At 36.3% G+C, this 21,609-nt stretch overlaps 1 protein-coding gene and 1 long non-coding RNA gene across 21 annotated transcripts in view; one reads left to right on the forward strand and one right to left on the reverse strand.

Moving 5' to 3' along the window:
* The window catches only part of SLC4A10 (solute carrier family 4 member 10), a 363,956-nt gene that overhangs the window by 263,526 nt on the left and 78,821 nt on the right, over window positions 1-21,609 (forward strand). For all 19 annotated transcript variants that reach the window (XM_063790514.1, XM_054679076.1, XM_063790518.1 and 16 more), the window contains 4 exons: window positions 10,794-10,940; window positions 17,027-17,127; window positions 20,119-20,293; window positions 20,891-21,024. In XM_063790514.1, coding sequence (XP_063646584.1) covers window positions 10,794-10,940; window positions 17,027-17,127; window positions 20,119-20,293; window positions 20,891-21,024 — 557 coding nt within the window. The remainder of the gene's footprint in view (window positions 1-10,793; window positions 10,941-17,026; window positions 17,128-20,118; window positions 20,294-20,890; window positions 21,025-21,609) is intronic.
* Window positions 1-21,609, reverse strand: part of LOC107973811 (uncharacterized) — a 29,430-nt gene that overhangs the window by 379 nt on the left and 7,442 nt on the right. For both annotated transcript variants that reach the window (XR_001716267.2, XR_008546614.2), the window contains exons 3-4: window positions 18,124-18,317; window positions 15,895-15,976 (exon numbers count right to left, since the gene is read on the reverse strand). This is a non-coding gene — a long non-coding RNA (uncharacterized LOC107973811). The remainder of the gene's footprint in view (window positions 1-15,894; window positions 15,977-18,123; window positions 18,318-21,609) is intronic.

Raw genomic sequence — 21,609 nt, forward strand, 5'->3', positions numbered from 1 at the left:
ATCCCAATTCAGGATAATTTCATCTTGAGATACTTACCTTAATTACATCTGCAAAAATCCTTATTTCAAATAAGGCCACATTCTGCGGCTCCAGGTTGATGTGTATTTTGGGAGGAAATTATTCAATCCACTGTAATGAATAACTTATTCTATTTAGGAAATTTGTGAGAAGACAGGAGGATGAAAAAAATAGCTTAATGAGGGCCATACACCTGATTTAGCAGAACTCTCTCTGAGAAAATACTCACAGTATAAAAGCTCTTAGTATTTCTATATTGATTTGTATTGTTATTCTACGATTTAAGTATTATCACTTTCACATACATTTGTTTAATATTTTGTTATATTTCAGACAAAAAATGTTTCCCCATCTAAGAAATTAGGGCAATATTTTAAGATATCTGTGGGGCATGAGACGTGATAATGTGAGAGGATCCTACTATGTCATGGGAAGTACATGTATATCAATGTATCTCTCTTCTCTTCATCCTCTACTTCCCCAATTGGGAATCAAGATTTTCTAGACAGAAAGATGTCAGTTCCAAAGTTTTCTTGACTAACCAAGTGGACACAGAACAGGGAAACATCCATGTTCTATAAATTTCAGATTTAGGATGAGAACAGAGAAGGGGCTTCCACCTATTTCTTTGATTAGTGAGAGCTACCTAATTTGAGAATAAGCATCAATCACATAACAAAGACTGAAATTTGAGCATAAGCATCAGTCATCTATTTTTTCAATTATTTAGACTTGAAAGTTTCAGAGCACGGCTTTAGGTAATCATTGTAGATTATGGGATAGAGAAGCGGAAACTCAACCAGAAAGCTACTCTAAAAGATAAGAGCCATTAGTTATAATAGGACATGTTAATTACAACAGGACATTGATTGAATATCAAAGAATGTTTAAATATTTTTTAAAAGAGAAAACAGATTTGTATTTCTCAAAGCCTCGGTGAGGCAATTGTTCTGCTTATCTAATTGCTTTGAAGGCTATTGAATAATTGTACTAGGCCAGGTGTAATGGCTTACATCTGTAATCCCAGCACTTTGGGAGGCCAAGGTGGATGGATCACCTGAAGTCAGGAGTGTGAGATCAGCCTGGACAACGTGGTGAAACCTCGTCTCTACTAAAAATACAAAAATTAGCTGGGTGTGGTGGCAGGTGCCTGTGGTCCCAGCTACTTGAGAGGCTGAGAGGGGAGAATCACTTGAACCTGGAAAGTGGAGATGGCAGTGAGCCAAGATTGCATCACTGCACTCCAGCCTGGGTGATGGAGCGAGACTCTGCCTCAAAAATAAATAAATAGATAAATAAATAAGAAAGAAAAAGAAAAAAGAAAAGAACAATTGTACTCATTAAGAATAGAATTTAATATGTTGATTCATAGTTTACTTTGGTTAAAAAAAATAGTGCATTGGATTGCATTATCAAACATAAATTCCATGAGAACAGTTAGCATTTTAGCATTCAGTATTCGTTTTTATGACCTGATTCTGCCAAGTGCTCAAATAAATATCCGTTGAGCTAAGTTCTGTTTTCTTTCCCTTCTCTGTACTTGGAACACTTTCTAGGTAGACTGTCTTCCTTTTGTATTTTTAGACTTATTATGAGTGTCTGACCCTCAGTCAGGGTTCAATGAATCTTTAGAACATGAATCAATTACTGAATATTCTAGACATCATACCAATATTCTATCTTGAATCAAGCCAATAATTTATTTTCTTCATTTCTGTTGAGCTTTACTAGAGATAAATCATATGATTATGCTTATCAACACTGCTACCAATGTGTTGATCCCTTCACATTCTCAAAAATTACTAAGCACCCCAAAGAACTTTTGTGTAAGTAGATATGTTGGTATTTACCATAGGAGAACTTAAAACTGAGAAATTTAAAAAGTATGTGTTAATGAATTCATTTAAAAATAATAATAGAACGGGTTCAGTGCCTCACGCCTGTAATCCCAGAACTTTCAGAGCCTAAGGCGAGTGGATCACTTGATGTCACAAGTTTGAGACCAGCCTGGGCAGCATGGTGAAGCCCTGTCTCTACCAAAAAATTCAAAAAAATTTAGCTGCATATAATCCCAGCTGCTCAGCTACTTGGGAGGCTGAGGTGGGCGGATCACTTGAGCCAGGGAGGTGGAGGTTGCAGTGAGCTGAGATGGCACCACTGCACTCCAGCCTGGGCAATAGAGCCAGACTTTGTCTCAAAATAAATACATAAATAACAATAGTAAAGCCATTACATATTAACATAAATAATACATTTTAATGAAAACAAAAACAAACAAAATACTAAGCGAGGTGTTGTTTTTCTTTTTCTGGATATTTGAGCTAACAGTTTCCTCTCTCTTCTAGATCTTAAGTGAAACCTGACAGTAAACATGCAGAACGCACAGTAGCTACTTGGAAGAAATACACATGAAATGAATGTCCAGGTTTACCCCATCCTTAAAAAAAATTCTTTACTACTTAGAACAGTATGTACTTTTGAAGCACGTACTTTTAAAGACGTGTTGGTTCAATCTGAATCTTGAGAGTTTTGAAGGAGTAGTCTCTACTAGATCCTGAATATTTTTAGACTCATTCATTTCTTATCATATTGCAGTCTGACTTTGGCACCGTCATTCTACTTAAACTGCTCTCAATAAAATTATCACTTACTAAGAATGTTATTACATGTTCAGTGTGACATTATTGAAAATCACATTTTTCTTTTTTCCCATGAAGAACTGCTAAATTTTTTTATGTGCTTCGTTTTGACACTAAGTCTCTGAGATTTTTTTTAATTGAAAGAATTTATTTTTTATACAATTTCTAATGTTATTTAGGGTACAATCAGGAAGAAAAAAATTGTTTGGTTGCTGTCTCAACCCCCAAATCATCAATCTTAATTTTTTTTGTTTGTTTGTTTTTGTATACTTTAAGTTCTGGAATACATGTGCAGAACGTGCAGGCTTGTTACATAGGTATACACATGCCATGGTGGTTTGCTGCACCCATCAACACGTCATCTACATTAGGTATTTCTCCTAATGCTATCTCTCCCCTAGTCCCCCACCCCTCAACAAGCCCCAGTGTGTGATGTTCCCCTTCCTGTGTCCATGTGTTCTCATTGTTCAACTCCCACTTATAAGTGAGAACATGCAGTGTTTGGTTTTCTTTTCCTGTGTTAGTTTGCTGAGAGTGATGGTTTCCAGCTTCATCCATGTCCCTGCAAAGGACATGAACGTGTCCTCTTTTATGGCTGCATACTATTCCATGGTGTATATGTGCCACATTTTCTTTATCCAGTCTATCATTGATAGGCATTTGGGTTGGTTCCAAGTCTTTGCTATTGTGAATAGTGCTGAAATAAATATACGTAGTAGTATGTTTATATCTTTATAGTAGAACGTATCTTTATAGTAGAATGATTTAGAATTCTTCAGGTATATACCCAGTAACGGGGTTGCTGGGTCAAATGGTATTTCTGGTTCTAGATCCTTGAGGAATTGCCACACTGTCTTTCACAATGGTTGAACTAATTTACACTCCCACCAACAGTGTAAGTGTTTCTATTTCTACACATCCCCTCCAGCATCTGTTGTTTCCTGACTTTTTAATGATTGCCATTGTCACTGGCATGAGATGGTATCTCATTGTGGTTTTGATTTGCATTTCTCTAATGACCAGTGATGATGAGCTTTTTTTCATGTTTCTTGGCCACATAAATGTCTTCTTTTGAGAAATTTCTGTTCATATCCTTTACCCACTTTTTGCTGGGGTTGTTTTTTTCTTGTAAATTTGTTGAAGTTCCTTGTAGATTCTGGACATTAGTCCTTTGTCAGATGTATAGATTGCAAAAATTTTCTCCCATTCTGTAGGTTGCTTGTTCATTCTGTTGATAGTTTCTTTTGCTGTGCAGAAGCTCTTTAGTTTAATTAGCTCCCATTTGTCAATTTTGGCTTTTGTTGCCATTGCTTTTGGTGTTTTAGTCATGAAGTCTTTGCCTATGCCTATGTCCTGAATGGTATTGCCTAGGTTTTCTTCTAGGGTTTTTAGGGCTTTAAGTCTTACATTTAAGTCTTTAATCCATCTTGAATTAATTTTTGTATAAGGTGTAAGGAAGGGGTCCAGTTTCTGTTTTCTGCATATGGCTAGCTAGTTTTCCCAACACCATTTATTAAATAGGAATCCTTCCCCATTGCTTGTTTTTGTCAGGTTTGTCAAAGATCAGGTGGTTGTAGATAAGTGGCATTATTTCTGAGGTCTCTGTTCTGTTCCATTGGTCTAAATATTGGTTTGGATACAAGAGCCCTGTGGTTTTTCCATGTAGTATAGTTTGAAGTCAGGTAGTGTGATGCCTCCAGCTTTGTTCCTTTGCTTAGGATTGTCATGGCTATACGGGCTCTATTTTTGGTTCCATATGAAATTTAAAGTCGTTTTTTCCAATTCTGCGAAGACAGTCAATGGTAGCTTGATGGGGATAGCACTGAATCTATAAACTACTTTGGGCAGTATGGCCATTTTCACGATATTGATTCTTCCTATCCATGAGCATGGAATGTTTTTCCATTTGTTTGTGTCCTCTCTTATTTCCTCGAGCAGTGGTTTCTAGTTCTCCTTGAAGAGGTCCTTCACATCCCTTGTAAGTGGTATTCCTAGGTATTTTACTCTCTTTGTAGCAATTGTGAATGGGAGTTCACTCATGATTTGGCTCTGTGTCTGTTATTGGTGTATAGGAATGCTTGTGATTTTTGCACTTTGATTTTCTATCCTGAGACTTTGCTGAAGTTGCTTATCAGCTTAAGGAGATTTTGGGCTGAGACAGTGGGGTTTTCTAAATATACAATCATGTCATCTGCAGAGACAATTTGAGTTCCTCTCTTCCTATTTGAATACCTTTATTTCCTTCTCTTGCCTGGTTGTCCTGGCCAGAACTTCCAATACTATGTTTAATAGGAGTGGTGAGAGAGGGCATCCTTGTCTTGTGCTGGTTTTCAAAGGGAATGCTTCCAGCTTTTGCCTATTCAGTATGATATTGGCTGTGGGTTTGTCATAAATAGCTCTTATTATTTTGAGATATGTTCCATCAATACCTAGTTTATTGAGAGTTTTTAGCATGAAAGGGTGTTGAATTTTATTGAAGGCCTTTTCTGCATCTGTTGGATAATCATGTGGTTTTTGTCATTGGTTCCATTTATGTGATGGATTACGCTTATTGATTTCTGTAAGTTGAACCAGCCTTGCATCCCAGGGATGAACAAGACTTGATGGTGGTGGATAAGCTTTTTGATGTGCTGCTGGATTTGGTTTGCCAGTATTTTGCTGAGGATTTTTGCATCAATGTTCATCAGGGATATCGGCCTGAAATTTTCTTTTTTTGTTGCGTCTGCCACGTTTTGGTATCAGGATGATGCTGGCCTCATGAAATGAGTTAGGGAGGAGTCCCTCTTTTCGGTTGTTTGGTATAGTTTCAGAAGGAATAGTACCAGCTCCTCTTTGTACCTCTGGTAGAATTCGGCTATGAATCCATCTGGTGCTGGGCTTTTTTTGGTTGGTAGGCTATTAATTACTAACTCAATTTCAGAACTTGTTATTGGCCTTTTCAGGGATTCAACTTCTTCCTGCTTTAGTCTTGGGAGAGTGTATGTGTTCAGGAATTTATCCATTTCTTCTAGATTTTCTAGTTTATTTGCGTAGAGGTGTTTATAGTATTCTCTGATGGCAGTTTGTATTTCTGTGGGATCAGTGGTGATCGTCCCTTTATCATTTTTTATTGTGTCTATTTGATTCTTCCCTCTTTTCTTCTTTATTGGTCTGGCTAGCGTCTATCTATTTTGTTCATCTTTTCAAAAAATCAGCTCTTGGATTCACTGGTTTTTTTGAAGGGTTTTTGTGTGTGTCTCTCTGTCTCCTTTAGCTCTGCTCTGACCTTAGTTATTTCTTCTCTTCTGCTAGCTTTTGAATTTGTTTGCTCTTGCTTCTCTGGTTCTTTTAACTGTGATGTTAGGGTGTCAATTTTAGATCTTTCCTGCTTTCTTCTGTGGGCATTTAGTGCTATAAATTTCCCTCTAAACACTGCTTCAGCTGTGTCCCAGAGATTCTGGTATGTTGTGTCTTTGTTCTCACTGGTTTCAAATAACTTATTTATTTCTGCTTTAATTTCGTTATTTACCCAGTAGTAATTCAGGAGCAGGTTATTCAGTTTCCACGTAGTTGTGTGGTTTTGAGTGAGTTTCTTAATCCTGAGTTCTAATTTGATTGCACTGTGGTCTGAGAAACTGTTTGTTATGATTTGTGTTCTTTTGCATTTGCTGAGGAGTGTTTTACTTCCAATTATGTGGTCAATTTTAGAATAAGTGCAATGTGGTGCTGAGAAGAATGTATATTCCGTTGATTTGGGGTGGAGAGTTCTGTAGATGTCTATTAGATCTGCTTGGTCCAGAGCTGAGTTCAAGTCCTGAATATCCTTGTTGATTTTTCTGTCTCGTTGATCGGTCTAATATTGACAGTAGGGTGTTAAAGTCTCCCACTATTATTGTATGGGAGTCTCAATCTCTTTGTAGTTCTCTAAGAACTTGCTTTATGAATCTGGGTGCTCCTGTATTGGGTGCATATATATTTAAGATAGTCAGCTCTTCTTGTTGCATTGATCCCTTTACCATTAGGTAATGCCCTTCTTTGTCTTTTTTGATCTTCGTTGGTTTAAAGCCTGTTTTATTGGAGACTAGGATTGCAACCCCAGCTTGCATTTTGCTTTCCATTTGCTTGGTAAATGTTCCTCCATCCCTTTATTTTGAGCCTGTGTGTGTCTTTGCATGTGAGATGGGTCTCCTGAATACAGCACACCAATGGGTCTTGACTCTTTATCCAAGTTGCCAGTCTGTGTCTTTTAATTGGGGCATTTAGCCCATTTATATTTAAAGTTAATATTGTTATGTGTGAATTTGATCCTGTCATTATAATGCTAGCTGGTTATTTTCCCCATTAGTTGATTCCCTTCTGTTTCTTCATAGTGTCAATGGTCTTTACAATTTGCTGTGTTTTTCAGTGGAAGGTACCAGTTTTTCCTTTCCATATTTAGTGCTTCCTTCAGGAGCTCTTGTAAGGCAGGCCTGGTAGTGACAAAATCTCTCAGCATTTGCTTGTCTGTAAAGGATTTTATTTCTCCTTTGCTTATGAAGCTTAGTTTGGCTGGATATGAAATTCTGGGTTGAAATTTCTTTTCTTTAAGAATGTTGAATATTGGCCCCCACTCTCTTCTGGCATGTTGGGTTTCTGCAGAGAGATCCACTGTTAGTCTGATGGGGTTCCCTTTGTGGGTAACCCGACCTTTCTTTCTGGCTGCCCTTAACATTTTTCCCTTCATTTCAACCTTGGTGAATCTGATGATTTTGTGTCTTGGGGTTTCTCTTCTCGAGGAGTATCTTTGTGGTGTATTTCCTGAATTTGAATATTGGCTTGCCTTGCTAGGTTGGGGAAGTTCTCCTGGATAATATCTTGAAGAATGTTTTCCAACTTGGTCCTATTCTCCCCACCACTTTCAGGTACACCAATCAAACGTAGGTTTGGTCTATTCACATGGTCCCATATTTCTTGGAGGCATTGTTCATTCCTTTTCATTATTTTTTCTCTAATCTTGTCTTCTTGCTTTATTTTATTAAGTAGATCTTCACTCTCTAATATCCTTTCTTCCACTTGATTGATTCAGCTATCAATACTTGTGTATGCTTCACGAAGTTCTTGTGTTGTGTTTTTCAGCTCCATCAGGTCATTTATATTCTTCTCTAGCTGGTTATTCTAGTTAGCAATTCCTCTAACCTTTCTTCAAGGTTCTTAGCTTCCTTGCATTGGGTTAGAACATGCTCCTTTAGCTTGGAGGAGTTTGTTATTAACCACCTTCTGAAGCCTACTTCTGTCAATTCATCAAACTCATTCTCCATCCAGTTTTGTTCCCTTGCTGGCAAGGAGTTGTGATCCTTTGGAGGAGAAGCAGCATTCTGGTTTTTGGAATTTTCAGCCTTTTTGTGCTGAAAAACTTTCTTTTTTTGATTGAACCAATAGTCTAGTTTGAGAAGGGGGTCAGGGAAGGCTGATATACACTGAAATCAGACTGTTAGGTTAGCTTGACAAAGAGAAGGTAGAAGAGGAATGTAAAATAATTAAGCTATTGATAACATTGGTGATAGGGAAACAATAGTAAGTACTATTTATGATTTAAAATTAAACAAATTATGGCATCTATACCTTTAGGGAGCTTTAAAATAACATGAAATCTGTTGTCCTGGATGAATTTGGACATTCATCTACCTAAAACATGGTATAGGATAATGTGATCTCGCAAAGCAGTTTTCTAATTAAATGTGATCAAATTAAGAAAGATTTCAAGAGAGTTGCTACTAACAGGAAAAGAGTAGGGTTGCTAAACTCTCATTGAGGACTAAGAACTTTTGCAATCCTTAAGTATTCCAGTTAGGTCTCAGGGCCATGTAGCCATCTTTATAAGAGGCTTGTGGCATGGAAATCTATATTTTTAATATTAAAAAAAATCTCTTTCTCAAAATACAACTAAACCATTAATGGATCTTTAACATTTTCGTATTATCCTAAGCAAAGTCTGTTTATCAGACCAGTAATGTTTTGTGACGTGTTCTTAGTTGGAAAGTCAAGAAAAAGCTTTCTAAAATGATCATTATTACTTAGCAGTTTGTATTGAGTATCAAACCAGAAATGGAAACAAATGGTCTAAAAGTAAAATAGAATATTTGAAAGCAGAATTTTCCTGGCAATTTTGGGACATTTGGTCACTGTAATTTAGGCCAGCATAAAGAATAATATAGGAGTCCTTAATCTCAAATACTTGTATCATTTCATCCCAAGTAAAATTTAAAGTGTCAGAAATATTTATATTATATTCAGTGTAAATTAATTTTTTCTCTTCATCCTTATTTTTATTTTCCCCACTTACTATATTAAGTACGTAATTCCTGAGTATGATAAGATAAATTAGGTTATGCTGCAGGAATAACCAACTAAAATATTAATGGCTTAAAACAATAAGGATTTATTTCTATCATGCTAAATGTTCATCAAGATGTAGGAGAGAGGCTCTGCTCATTATAATCACTTAGGCCCCCTGTGCTTATAGAAGCTCTAGCTGGACCTGTGTTTTCTCAGTCACTAAACCAGAAAAAAAGCAATGTGATAAGTCACACATTGGTACTCATAACTTCCATTCAAAACTGACATATGTACACCCAAGTAGAACATACCTGATCCAAATATCAAAGAAGGCAAAGAAGTACAATCTTACCATGTGGTCTAGAAGAAAACCTGGAATATCTGTGAACAGCCTAAATGGCTAACATAGCACATGTGTGCGGAGGGGAGGTGGAAGGGACAAGTATGAAATGTAACTCATACTTTGAGTGGAAATGAACTTTCTGCACTGTGTAGATATAATATATAGTTGGCCCTCTGTATCTTCAGGTTCTGCACCCTTGAACTTAACTAACTGCAAATCAAAAATATTTGAAAAGTCAGGGTGCAGTAGCTCACACCTATAATCCCAGCACTTTGGGAGGCCAAGGTGGAGGATGGTTTGGGGCCAGGAGTTCAAGACCAGCCCAGGCAACATAGCAAGACTCTGTCTCTACAAGACATTTTTTAAAAATTAGCCAGGTTTTGTGGTACACACCTGTAGTCCCAGCTACTTGGAAGACAGGAGCTTAAGCAGGAGCTTAAGTCTAGGAGTTCAAGGCTGCAGTGAGGTATGACTGTGCCACTGCATTCCAGCCTGCATGACAGAGTGAGACCCTGCCTCTAAAAACAAAAATCAAAAATATTCGAGGGGGGGACAATAAAAAATAACAATTTTACAATAAAAATAATATGCATAAAAATTATACAGTATAATAACTATATAGCATATACATTGTATAGATATTATAATAATCTAGAAATAATTTAAAGTACAGATGCTCCTCAACTTTCAATGGGGGATTATGTCCCCCCATTGAAAATATCATAAGTTGAAACTATGTTTTTGACTTATGATGTTTTCAACTTATGATAGGTTTATCCAGACTTAACCCCACTGAAAGTTGAGGAGCCTACTCAATGCATGTCACTTTTGCACCATCATAAAGTCAAAAGATTGTAAGAGAAACCATAGAAAGTTGGGGATCCTCTAAATATAGGAGTATATGCATAGGTTATGTGCAAATACCACTCCATTTTATGTAAGGAACTCAAGTATCCATAGATTTTGGTATCTGCAGGGAATCCTGGAACCAATCCCTCAAAGATACTGAGGAATGACTATATATCCAGAAAATACTAACATAACCTTAGTATTATTTTCAAAATGGAAACAAAATTAACCTTTTAAATTAATTTATTTATGCCAGGGTATAAATACTGCTGAAATTTCCAACACATTTTACAAATTTTTATTTCTATTTGTAAGCAAAGGCTTCCTCCAGAAACTGATTTTCCCATACATAAATAACTTTTGCCTAATTCTAGTTTAATGAGCTTCCTTTCATCCTCCTTTTTCTTTCCCTTACTCCTTCCCTCTAGAAATTTCAACATTCATCTGACATCATAAGAAAAATAGTTACCTATATGGATCCATAAAATAAATTATAATATTTTACAATATAAACTTCTTTAGAGTCAGAGCTGTCTATTTCTTCAAATTGTTATAATCACATGTGAGATAACTGAGTTGAAAACACTGAACACATTAATATTTTATAATTATTTTTAAACTATAAATAATATTTCTATTTCTTCTAAAGGTATTTCATGATGTTGCCTATAAAGCTAAAGATCGTAATGACTTGGTATCAGGAATTGATGAGTTTCTGGATCAGGTTACTGTTCTCCCTCCTGGAGAATGGGATCCAAGCATTCGAATAGAGCCTCCCAAAAATGTTCCTTCCCAGGTATGTATATTTGAAGACATTCTTTGAAATTGAAATTTTTTTTGTCTTTTAAATGCATGTTTTATTTTATTTTATTTATTTATTTATTTATTTTATTATTATTATACTTTAAGTTTTAGGGTACATGTGCACAATGTGCAGGTTAGTTACATATGTATACATGTGCCATGCTGGTGTGCTGCACCCATTAACTCGTCATTTAGCATTAGGTATATCTCCTAATGCTATCCCTCCCCAATCCCCCCACTCCACAACAGTCCCCAGAGTGTGATGTTCCCCTTCCTGTGTCCATGTGTTCTCATTGTTCAATTCCTATCTATGAGTGAGAACATGTGGTGTTTGGTTTTTTGCCCTTGCGATAGTTTACTTAGAATGATGATTTCCAATTTCATCCATGTCCCTACAAAGGATGTGAACTCATCATTTTTATGGCTGCATAGTATTCCATGGTGTATATGTGCCCCATTTTCTTAATCCAGTCTATCATTGTTGGACATTTGGGTTGGTTCCAAGTCTTTGCTATTGTGAATAGTGCCGCAATAAACATACGTGTGCATGTGTCTTTATGGCAGCATGATTTATAGTCCTTTGGGTATATACCCAGTAATGGGATGGCTGGGTCAAATGGTATTTCTAGTTCTAGATCCCTGAGGAATCGCCACACTGACTTCCACAATGGTTGAACTAGTTTACAGTCCCACCAACACTGTAAAAGTGTTCCTATTTCTCCACATCCTCTCCAGCACCTGTTGTTTCCTGACTTTTTAATGATCACCATTCTAACTGGTGTGAGATGGTATCTCATTGTGGTTTTGATTTGCATTTCTCTGATGGCCAGTGATGATGAGCATTTTTTCATGTGTCTTTTGGCTGCATAAATGTCTTCTTTTAAAAAGTGTCTGTTCATATCCTTTGCCCTCTTTTTGATGGGGCTGTTTGTTTTTTTCTTGTAAATTTGTTTGAGTTCATTGTAGATTCTGGATATTAGCCCTTTGTCAGATGAGTAGGTTGCGAAAATTTTCTTCCATTTTGTAGGTTGCCTGTTCACTCTGATGGTAGTTTCTTTTGCTGTGCAGAAGCTCTTTAGTTTAATTAGATCCCATTTATCAATTTTGGCTTTTGTTGCCATTGCTTTTGGTGTTTTAGACATGAAGTCCTTGCCCATGCCTATGTCCTGAATGGTAATGCCAAGGTTTTCTTCTAGGGTTTTTATGGTTTTAGGTCTAACGTTTAAGTCTTTAATCCATCTTGAATTAATTTTTGTATAAGGTGTAAGGAAGGGATCCAGTTTCAGCTTTCTACATATGGCTAGCCAGTTTTCCCAGCACCATTTACTAAATAGGGAATCCTTTCCCCATTGCTTGTTTTTGTCAGGTTTGTCAAAGATCAGATAGTTGTAGATATGCAGCGTTATTTCTGAGGGCTCTGTTCTGTTCCATTGATCTATATCTCTGTTTTGGTACCAGTACCATGCTGTTTTGGTTACTGTAGCCTTGTAGTATAGTTTGAAGTCAGGTAGTGTGATGCCTCCAGCTTTGTTCTTTTGGCTTAGGATTGACTTGGCGATGCGGGCTCTTTTCTGGTTCCATATGAACTTTAAAGTAGTTTTTTTCCAATTCTGTGAAGAAAGTCACTGGTAGCTTGATGGGGCTGGCATTGAATCTATAAATTACCTTGGGCAGTATGGCCATTTTCACAATATTGATTCTCCTATCCATGAGAGAATAAAGTACCTAGGAATCCAACTTACAAGGGACGTGAAGGACCTCTTCAAGGAGAACTGCAAACCACTGCTCAATGAAATAAAAGAGGATACAAACAAATGGAAGAACATTCCATGCTCATAAATGCGTGTTTTACAATAGCATAACCCATCAAGAAGATTCAAATGATTTAAAGGATAGCCTCTAAGGCAGAAGGGGCATGAAGTTACAAGATCTTTCTTAGTACTACCTAACACACATTACTGAGAAACTTGGCAGTTTGTTGACAACCTACTAATCAAACAGTGCCATATGCCTGGAAAGATTTTAGCCCCTACTTAAAACATATTATCCAAGAGGAATATTAAAATTTTAATAACAACATTAAATATGGCCTAAGAGAAAGCCCATTACTGTCCTTGTATGTTTTGATACATCACTTTGAAATTGGCAAGCATTAGGAAAATTCAAAGACATGACTTAATCATATTATATAGAAAACTCCATATTTATTACTGCTAATCACAGGAAATATTGGGAAGATTTTAAAATTATAATTCTTATATTTGTATTGCTTTTTTGTGAATGTATGATATAAAGATTTTTTAAATTTTGTTTATGAACATCTAATGTATATTTTACCCATCATACAATCCAGAAAGATAGAAATATAAAGCATTGCTATTTTCTAGGGTCATTTTTTAAATTGCAGGCATGAATATTAAGAGTGATGACCAAATATTTGTTAAGCTCACTCCTCATACTGCCACCTCTATGCCTACTGAATCTGCCTCCCACAACCCTCCCAAATTGTTGTGTACTTAGTCTTGCCTTTGGCCCTTGCCCTGTGGAGTTCAGCCTTGCCTGACTCTGCTACCCTATTGGAAGCAGCAGATGGTCTAATTGACCCAGCCCTGGAATTAGAAATTTTCCTGCTTTGCCAGAGGTGGGCGAATGAGCAGTTGTACCACTCAACCATGAGTACTTAAAAAGGGTATCTCAATTTCACTGTCAATTTAAAGAAACTATATGAATACCTCATTTTTATATTTTCATTTTGAAGTCATTTCATAATTATTAAAGACTATTTCCTTTTCTCAAAACTTACCATTTTGTGATTCTGTAACTGCTACCACATATTTCAGTTGATCTACTATTAAAATAAAAACAGTTGCCTAATAATTAATTGTAGGGTTTATAGATTGTCTCATTTCTGTACTTGTAGAATACATCTTTGTACTAATGATATTAGAAAAGGCAATATAATGCCTCCTGAGTATGTAGAAACTCTTTAATTAATGTTATTTGGAGAAATGCAGCAAAATATTAATACATTCAGAATGAGGCTTTAAAATTCACTGTAATACCCATTAGCTATTGAAACATTGAAGTTAAGTGTTTTTGAAAACACCTTTGTGAACAATAATGTTTTTGAGGCAAGTTGAGTGATGGGAGGCCAATATTGTTTATGATTTTATGACACCCTTTAAAATTGAATTAATTATTGGATTCTGGGTATTGAGAGGCAGTCATAGAAAGAACATCAAATTAAGAATCAAAGCATCCGAGTTCTGCAATTATCTGTATGTATGACCTTGAACAAATGTTTTAAACTCTCTGTTTATGTTCTGTATCAGCACTGTCCAACAGAGTTTTCTGCAATAATGGAAATATTCTACATCTATGCTATCCAGTAATCAAGCCACTAGTAAGCATTAGAAATGTTGCCATTGTAACTAAAGATCAGAATTTTTCATTTTAATTACCTTAAATGTAAATAGACATATGCAGTTTGTGGCTATCATATTAGACAGCATAGTTCTATACAACAAATTTGAAATTACAGATATGCTCTATGCTTCTTTTCAACATTCATGTTTTAAAAATGTATGTTGTAATTGAATAATAGATAGCATGAGACTATGTTTTCTATTAGACGGAGTGAAATGAGTTAATATACATTAAACATTCTGACCTCATACTCTTTCAAATTTTTTCACCATTGGGATCATTTCCATCTTTTTTATTCATTTGAAATGTGCAAATCCCAGCATTTTAAATATTTTTTCCCTTTCAGTTAAGAGAAGAATAACCTGTCACCTCCAGGGATAACCCTGAAAATGTTCATTAGAACTTTGCATCAGTCATTAAAATCACTCCCTTTTGTGTACCCTCAACTTATTTGCTCTTCTCTCATGTCGTGTACTTGCTTGGCAAAACCACAACCCTGTGAGAATCCAACACTACTCTGTACTGCACTGATGAAGCTGAAGCTGAAGGAAAACATGTAACCACACTAACTGGTCTCACATAAATTCATGACCACATACCTCAAGTGAGCCCTTTGTGTTGCAGGTTCATCATACTACACTTTCCTAGTCCAATCATTCTCACTTGATGACTATTTCACACTTATTCTTCTCTCCTCAAGCCTTCAGCACATCCTTTCTGACCCTCACTCTCATATGCTGATGTGCCTTTTACTTCCCTAAGAAATTTGAAACAATCAAAAAAGAACTTCTATAGATTGCTACATGCATCCACATACTCTGCCTTCCTGTTCATTACTATTGATGAAATAGCCAAAGTCAGCCTTCTACTTGTGCACTAGAAAGAACCTATCTCTTCACATCTACTCAAGAGCACAACTCTACCAATTCTCCTCTTTCTCTTCTATATCATCAAATCTTTTTTTCTGTATTTTATCACTTTTATTAGCATACAATACTATTAAATTTACCAATCTTAAATAAAAGAACTCTCTTGATACCACTACCCAGCCTGCCACTCTTATTCATTCCCTTTTATAACAAAATGCCACAGAAGAGTTCTCTGTGCTACTTGTCTCCAGTTACTCTCCTCCAATTCTCTTTTAACATTCACTCCAAGAGGCTTTTGCCCCTACCATTTCACTAAAATACATACGAGAACAATGATCTCCACCATGCTAAGTCCCACGGTCAATTCTCAGCCTGCATTTTATCTAATATATCAGTGAACAGCATTTAAGAGTTGATGACTCCCTTTTCCTTAATATATGTTCTTTACTTGGCTCCCAAAACATCACCTTCTGTTAGTTTTGTCATTATAAAATAGAGTTAATTTATCTAGTCAGTAGTATTTTCCCAGAAGACCACATAATAATGCTTGCTTTCTGAGACCTGTGAAAGCTATGGATTGTTTTCCTAGGTGATTGGGAAGTAGGTATTGAGGGCAACTCTTAAATCCCTTTATTAATGTATCCTATTTACCTGTAAAGACAGTTCCTTCATCAGTTGACAGATGCTTCTCTTTTATCTTTGAACTTTAGTCTTACTGCGTCCATCCATTTGCCTGGGGAAATTGTTAAAATATTAAGCAATAAATTTTCTTATATTGAGCATTTTTCAAAACATTTTTTTATGTTTTAAACCTGTATCATTCTATCTAAATGTCTCATGGTAAGTGAGATCAGTTTATAAGTCACTTTTGTTTTTCATGTTTACACTAATTCTATTTTGGAATGGTGGTCAAGTAAAAATCATAATTTCACCACTTAAGATTTTTCCTATTATCCTTTGAAGTGCTTTTGAACACATTGGTGTGCTCTAAGATCACCATAGGTAGGATTTTAGGTAGAACTTTCTGATTTTTTAAGAAATCATATTCACCAACAAAAGCAGGTGGAATAGACCATGGGAAAACAATACTTACCTGAATCTCTACTAATTTGTCATTGGTTAAATTAGAAGCCTCCTTTTACAACAGTCTTTGGCACTCTATGAGTTAGAAAGACCTATATTGTAAACTATTTACTGGGTAGAAAAACACGAGCTGGAATTACACAGAGAAATATACTTTAAAAATAGTGATGATGGTTACTGTTCTTTGAACAGTTAAACTATGCCAGGCATATAACACCACCATACTTAACACCTCCTAACGCCAACCTACCCACATCCTGATCTCTCTCTTTGCCCCTTCCCTTACTTCATTTTTCTTCATAGCTCCCATCTGTACCTGATATTATAAGGTTATTGTCTCTTCACTAACAGAATGCTTTTTATTGCCCACCTTTGCAGCTCTAGCATTCATTACAATGAATGGCATACACTAGGCACTCAGTTTTAGTTGAAAGAATAAATAAGTGCCCATCACCTCATTTAATTCTCTTAGTCACACTATAAGATAGATACTGTTGTTACCCCCAGTAAACAAAGCAAGAAACTAACACTTTAAAAGGCTAAATAACTTCCTGGAGGTCAAGCAACAAGTAAGTACAGAGCCTGGGTTCTCAGCTATTGTGCATATTGCTTCAAGGAAAAATGAACTGTTATTATTATTTACAATTAACACCTGAAATTAAAACAAAACAAAACACACGAACAAAAAAACTCTCCACAGGAGAAGAGGAAGATTCCTGCTGTACCAAATGGAACAGCAGCTCATGGGGAAGCAGAGCCCCACGGAGGACATAGTGGACCTGAACTCCAGCGAACTGGAAGGTTAGTGAAAATCACTTCTATGGGACTTCAAGGACCAAATGACATACCATTCTTCTCTGTCAGAAATTGCTATTTTGGGATCTAATTTATTGTATACTTTTAATACCTGCTTTTTGAGGGTGAAAATGCCAATTAGTTTGATTTCTCTGAAGTTACTAATGATTGTCATTACTGTTAAACTAAAACAGTGGATACACCCTTCCATTATACTTTACCTAGTCTTTCATTTTGCTGTGCATAAAATGCATTCTCAGATTCTTAGAATGAAAAGGAAAACCGTCAATTGACCCTTCCAAAAGAACCCATTGAAAGCTTCAAGTTGAAGATAGAAATAAAACTAAATACCAACAACTCAGTCTTGTAGGCCCTATCTCATTAAATGCAAGTAGGATGTATATAGTGGTATTTTTTATTTTTATGGCTGTGATTTGAAAGAGCTATATGATTTATTTTTCTAATCACACATCTTTGAAGAGATGAAAGCTTCAATTTATTTCTTAAAATGGTGCTTCATGGTTTTTTTGACAGCTTGTCTCTCTCTAAGCAATGTGTGAGCAGAAAATCAGAAACCCTTGGGTGGGTCTCTCTTCAGGGAATATGTGTATAGCCTCCATTATAATTAAAGGCAGTTGCAAAGGCTTTGCAGGATTGGTGCTCCCCTCCCCTCAAGGCCATTTTCTGTACTGCTTGCAATGTGTCCTCTAAGCTGACTTTCCAGTTCCTGAGCACTCTGCATTTTAATTCTGTGTTCTTTCCCTTTATCTATGTGTTGTCTCTGAGGAAATGTCCTTTAATGTCTTCCTCAGGCTTGATACCTAATTTGAGATGGTTCAAACAATTTTTTCCTTTTCCCTTCACTGGAAGCTTTGTTACTCATTCTGTTTGCTTTCATACTTTCAAATGCTGTCTTTTTATTTTTGGTGGTATTTTTTTTCTCTTTCTCAGGTGTAACATGCCACATAGCTTAGATTTTTTTCGAAGTTCACTTTTCCTTACTGCTTCCTAAATCCTCCCAGGTCACCAATATCCGGTATCTTCGCTTCTCCAGAGTTCTTCCACAGATTCTGTTGCTGACATGACTTGAAGTATCCATTACTCATCTGCTCTCCTGGAGTTGCTGGTGTACATCTGGGCTGCTCTTGCACTGTTCTCTGTAATGAACTCCCACTTCCGGATTTAGATTTTTACTGCTAAAAGCACATTTATTACACAGTACTATAACAACTATTCAGACTAATGTATGCTCTAATAAGTAATTGATTAGAATCAATGGTCTAATATAAAGTGCTTTCAAAACTATAAATATTAATTACTAATTAATAGCTCATAACCACCTCAAATTCTTTTTGGGATTAGGTGGGATATAAATCATAAATGAATGCCTAAATAGACTGGTAGAATAAATCTGTTTTGAATTGTGACTTTGATAAGTTAACAAATTATTCAGAAATGATCCCTAAAATAAAAAAAAATGCATATGTTTTCCCAAACATGGGTAGAGAAGCCTAAGGTGATCTTTATGTGTACAAATATTTCACAGGTTCTCTGCAAGCTTCTCTGAGTTTCAAATGTCCTTTTATTCAATTGAAGTTTCATTCTTCTCAACCCTCTCCTACTCCACAGCTCTCTAATGGAAGCAATCACAGGAAAATATAGTGATCTTATACCTGCATAATAGTAGAAGAGTTATTAATAGGTAACTATTACAGATAAATCAGATCAGGGAAATTACTTGGTAAAATATTTTAATTATTCATAATATGTACATCTTTTATTTCAAATTCTAACGAGAATTTATTTCTAAAAAGAACAGTCCTTTCTGAGATGATTCTAGGACTGCCAAATGAATATTCCTATGCATAAAATAAATAAGAAAAATGAAACAGTTTTTATGATCCAAGTATACTCATCATGCTGGCAGTATATTGGAGCATAATAAGTTTTTTCACCACTGACATTAACCTTCATGTAGGAACTTACTCATAGTCTTATTCATTTTTGCTATCACATCATTATTCCATGGAGCAAAACTTACAGTAGCCAAATGTTAAGTCTGCGTATTGTTATTAAATGTTCATAAAATGAGAATACCTACTTATTAATGCTCTCATTTCTTATAGATTTAAAAAAAGCTCTCAAATTTCAAGCATAATTTCACAGTTTAATACTTTTCCCCCAAAATAATTATCTTTCAAGTGTTTCAACATGGTTTTGAATATATTTGGAGTAAATGAATTTATACCAAGTAAGGTCACTATTGTCTTGTGAATCACAGATGCTGGGATATGTTAACGCAATAGTGGATCAAAATTACATTTATCTAGTTTTATTATTATAAGGACTCCCTCCTAGTTTTCTAAAAATGAAAACAGCTCTGAAACCTATCTGTCTCTACTAAGTATTGCTGCCATCCAAAAGGACATTTAGATGTCTTCCTGCAACAATATCTGGTGAGGGATTTTTGTTTGTTTGTTTTTTGGCCGAGAGAGTAGGTAACTGGAGCCATGGTTAAACATTGCTTTTTCTCTCTAGGGTGATGCTCACTACTGGAGTATACAAAAGCCAGCTAACCCTCCCTCCCTCACTTCCTGCTATGCTAAATGGAATTAAACATTTAGAAATACTGCCAATGATTGAGGGTTGTAGGCCTGAGTTTAGGAGGAGTAGGTTGATGTAGAAATGGTACAGAGATTAGAGTAATCCTTGAATCTCATTATTTGGATTATGATTGGTAAACAGCTCTGAACCTTGTTTAAGAGAACCTGGGATTTTTGGTGGTTGACACGATATTGGGTTAGGAATTGAGGTAATGAACGTAGTTGTGCAGTGCCTCCCTGTAGATTGTTATAATACAATGCAGCAGGTTAATGTGTGTCTCACCTCTGCTGATGGAAAACGTATACTGTGACCTGCCAACAAAGCAAATGAGCATTTTGACTTGTGTGTTTTTTATATTTGGGTTTCACTATTGTGTTTTCCCCCCTGTCTTAGGATTTTTGGGGGACTTATTTTAGATATCAAAAGAAAAGCTCCATACTTCTGGAGTGACTTCAGAGATGCTTTCAGCCTGCAGTGCTTAGCATCTTTTCTATTTCTCTACTGCGCGTGTATGTCTCCTGTCATCACGTTTGGAGGACTGCTGGGAGAAGCAACTGAAGGGCGTATAGTATGTATTATGCTTTTCTCTGAACTTTGAAACATAATCCATTTTTAAGATTCATAGTTAGATAAGTGAGCATTTAATTTTGGATTCTTTTCTGAGGAGAGATTTGAGATATGGTCTGGCAGATACACCTTATATGAATTTCCTGGATGGCTAGTGGAACTGGTAATCTGGGAGTGGAATGTCTCAGAATAACTAGTTCTGAGTCTTACAAAAGGTTCTCATCTGATGCCTTGCCCTCAGCGCCCCCAATCCTAAACTAGGTTTAGGCTCCATTCTTGTCTCACAAGAGGTCCATTTGCTATATACCCGGGCCATGTTTCTGTCCAGACACTAATCCTGAATACATTTAAACCTTTTGTAAGGCAACAGAGACGTGAGATAGGAAAGTGAAGAGAACACTCCCACCTTTGCTACTATGCATTTTCTTCTTGCTGTCAGCCCCTTTAGTCATCCTCCTACCCCACGTCTTGCCCAGGGTTGCTAGACTTTTCAGGGTGAAGCACAAAGCACATATCCATGTATTTTAAATGTCTTCTCCTTAGCTACAATGGCCTCCTGTACAGCTTAGGTAATTGAACCATTTATATCTCTACACAGAGTGCAATTGAATCTCTCTTTGGAGCATCCATGACCGGGATAGCCTATTCTCTCTTTGGTGGACAGCCTCTTACCATATTAGGCAGTACAGGACCAGTTTTGGTGTTTGAAAAGATTTTGTTTAAATTTTGCAAGTAAGTGTTATGTACTTTTTGGCCCTTAGCCTCTTCCTTTTTTCTTTACTGTATTTATACTTCTCCCAACATCACTTTTGGAGGTCTGTTGATAGAGACAGAATTGCCTGATTTGATTCAGTTTATCATTTTTGCTTCATCATGGGAATAGAGGAAAAGTAAAATATTTATGTATATTTTTATGTAATATTTTTAAAAAGTAAGACTCAGTTATAAGCATCGATAAATCCCTTTTAATTTTGTCCCTTTAGATGTTCCCTTTAGACCGGTGGTCTGCAACCATTTTGGCACCAGGGACTGGTTTCATGGAAGACAATTTTTCCACAAAGAGGGTTGAGGGGATGGTTTTGGAATGAAACTGTTCACCTCAGATCATCAGGCATTAGATTCTCATAAGGAGCACACAACCTAGATTCCTCACATGCACAGTTCACAATAGGGCTTGTGCTCCTATGAGAATCTAACGTCCCCACTGATCTGACAAGAGTCTGAGCTCAGGCGGTAATGCTCACTCGCCTGCCACTCACCTCCTGCTGTGCAACCCTTTTCATAACAGGCCACGGACCAGGGGTTGGGGACCCCTGC

The sequence above is a fragment of the Pan troglodytes genome, chromosome 13, assembly GCF_028858775.2.
Source record: "Pan troglodytes isolate AG18354 chromosome 13, NHGRI_mPanTro3-v2.0_pri, whole genome shotgun sequence".
In the NCBI taxonomy this organism is placed as follows: domain Eukaryota; kingdom Metazoa; phylum Chordata; class Mammalia; order Primates; family Hominidae; genus Pan; species Pan troglodytes.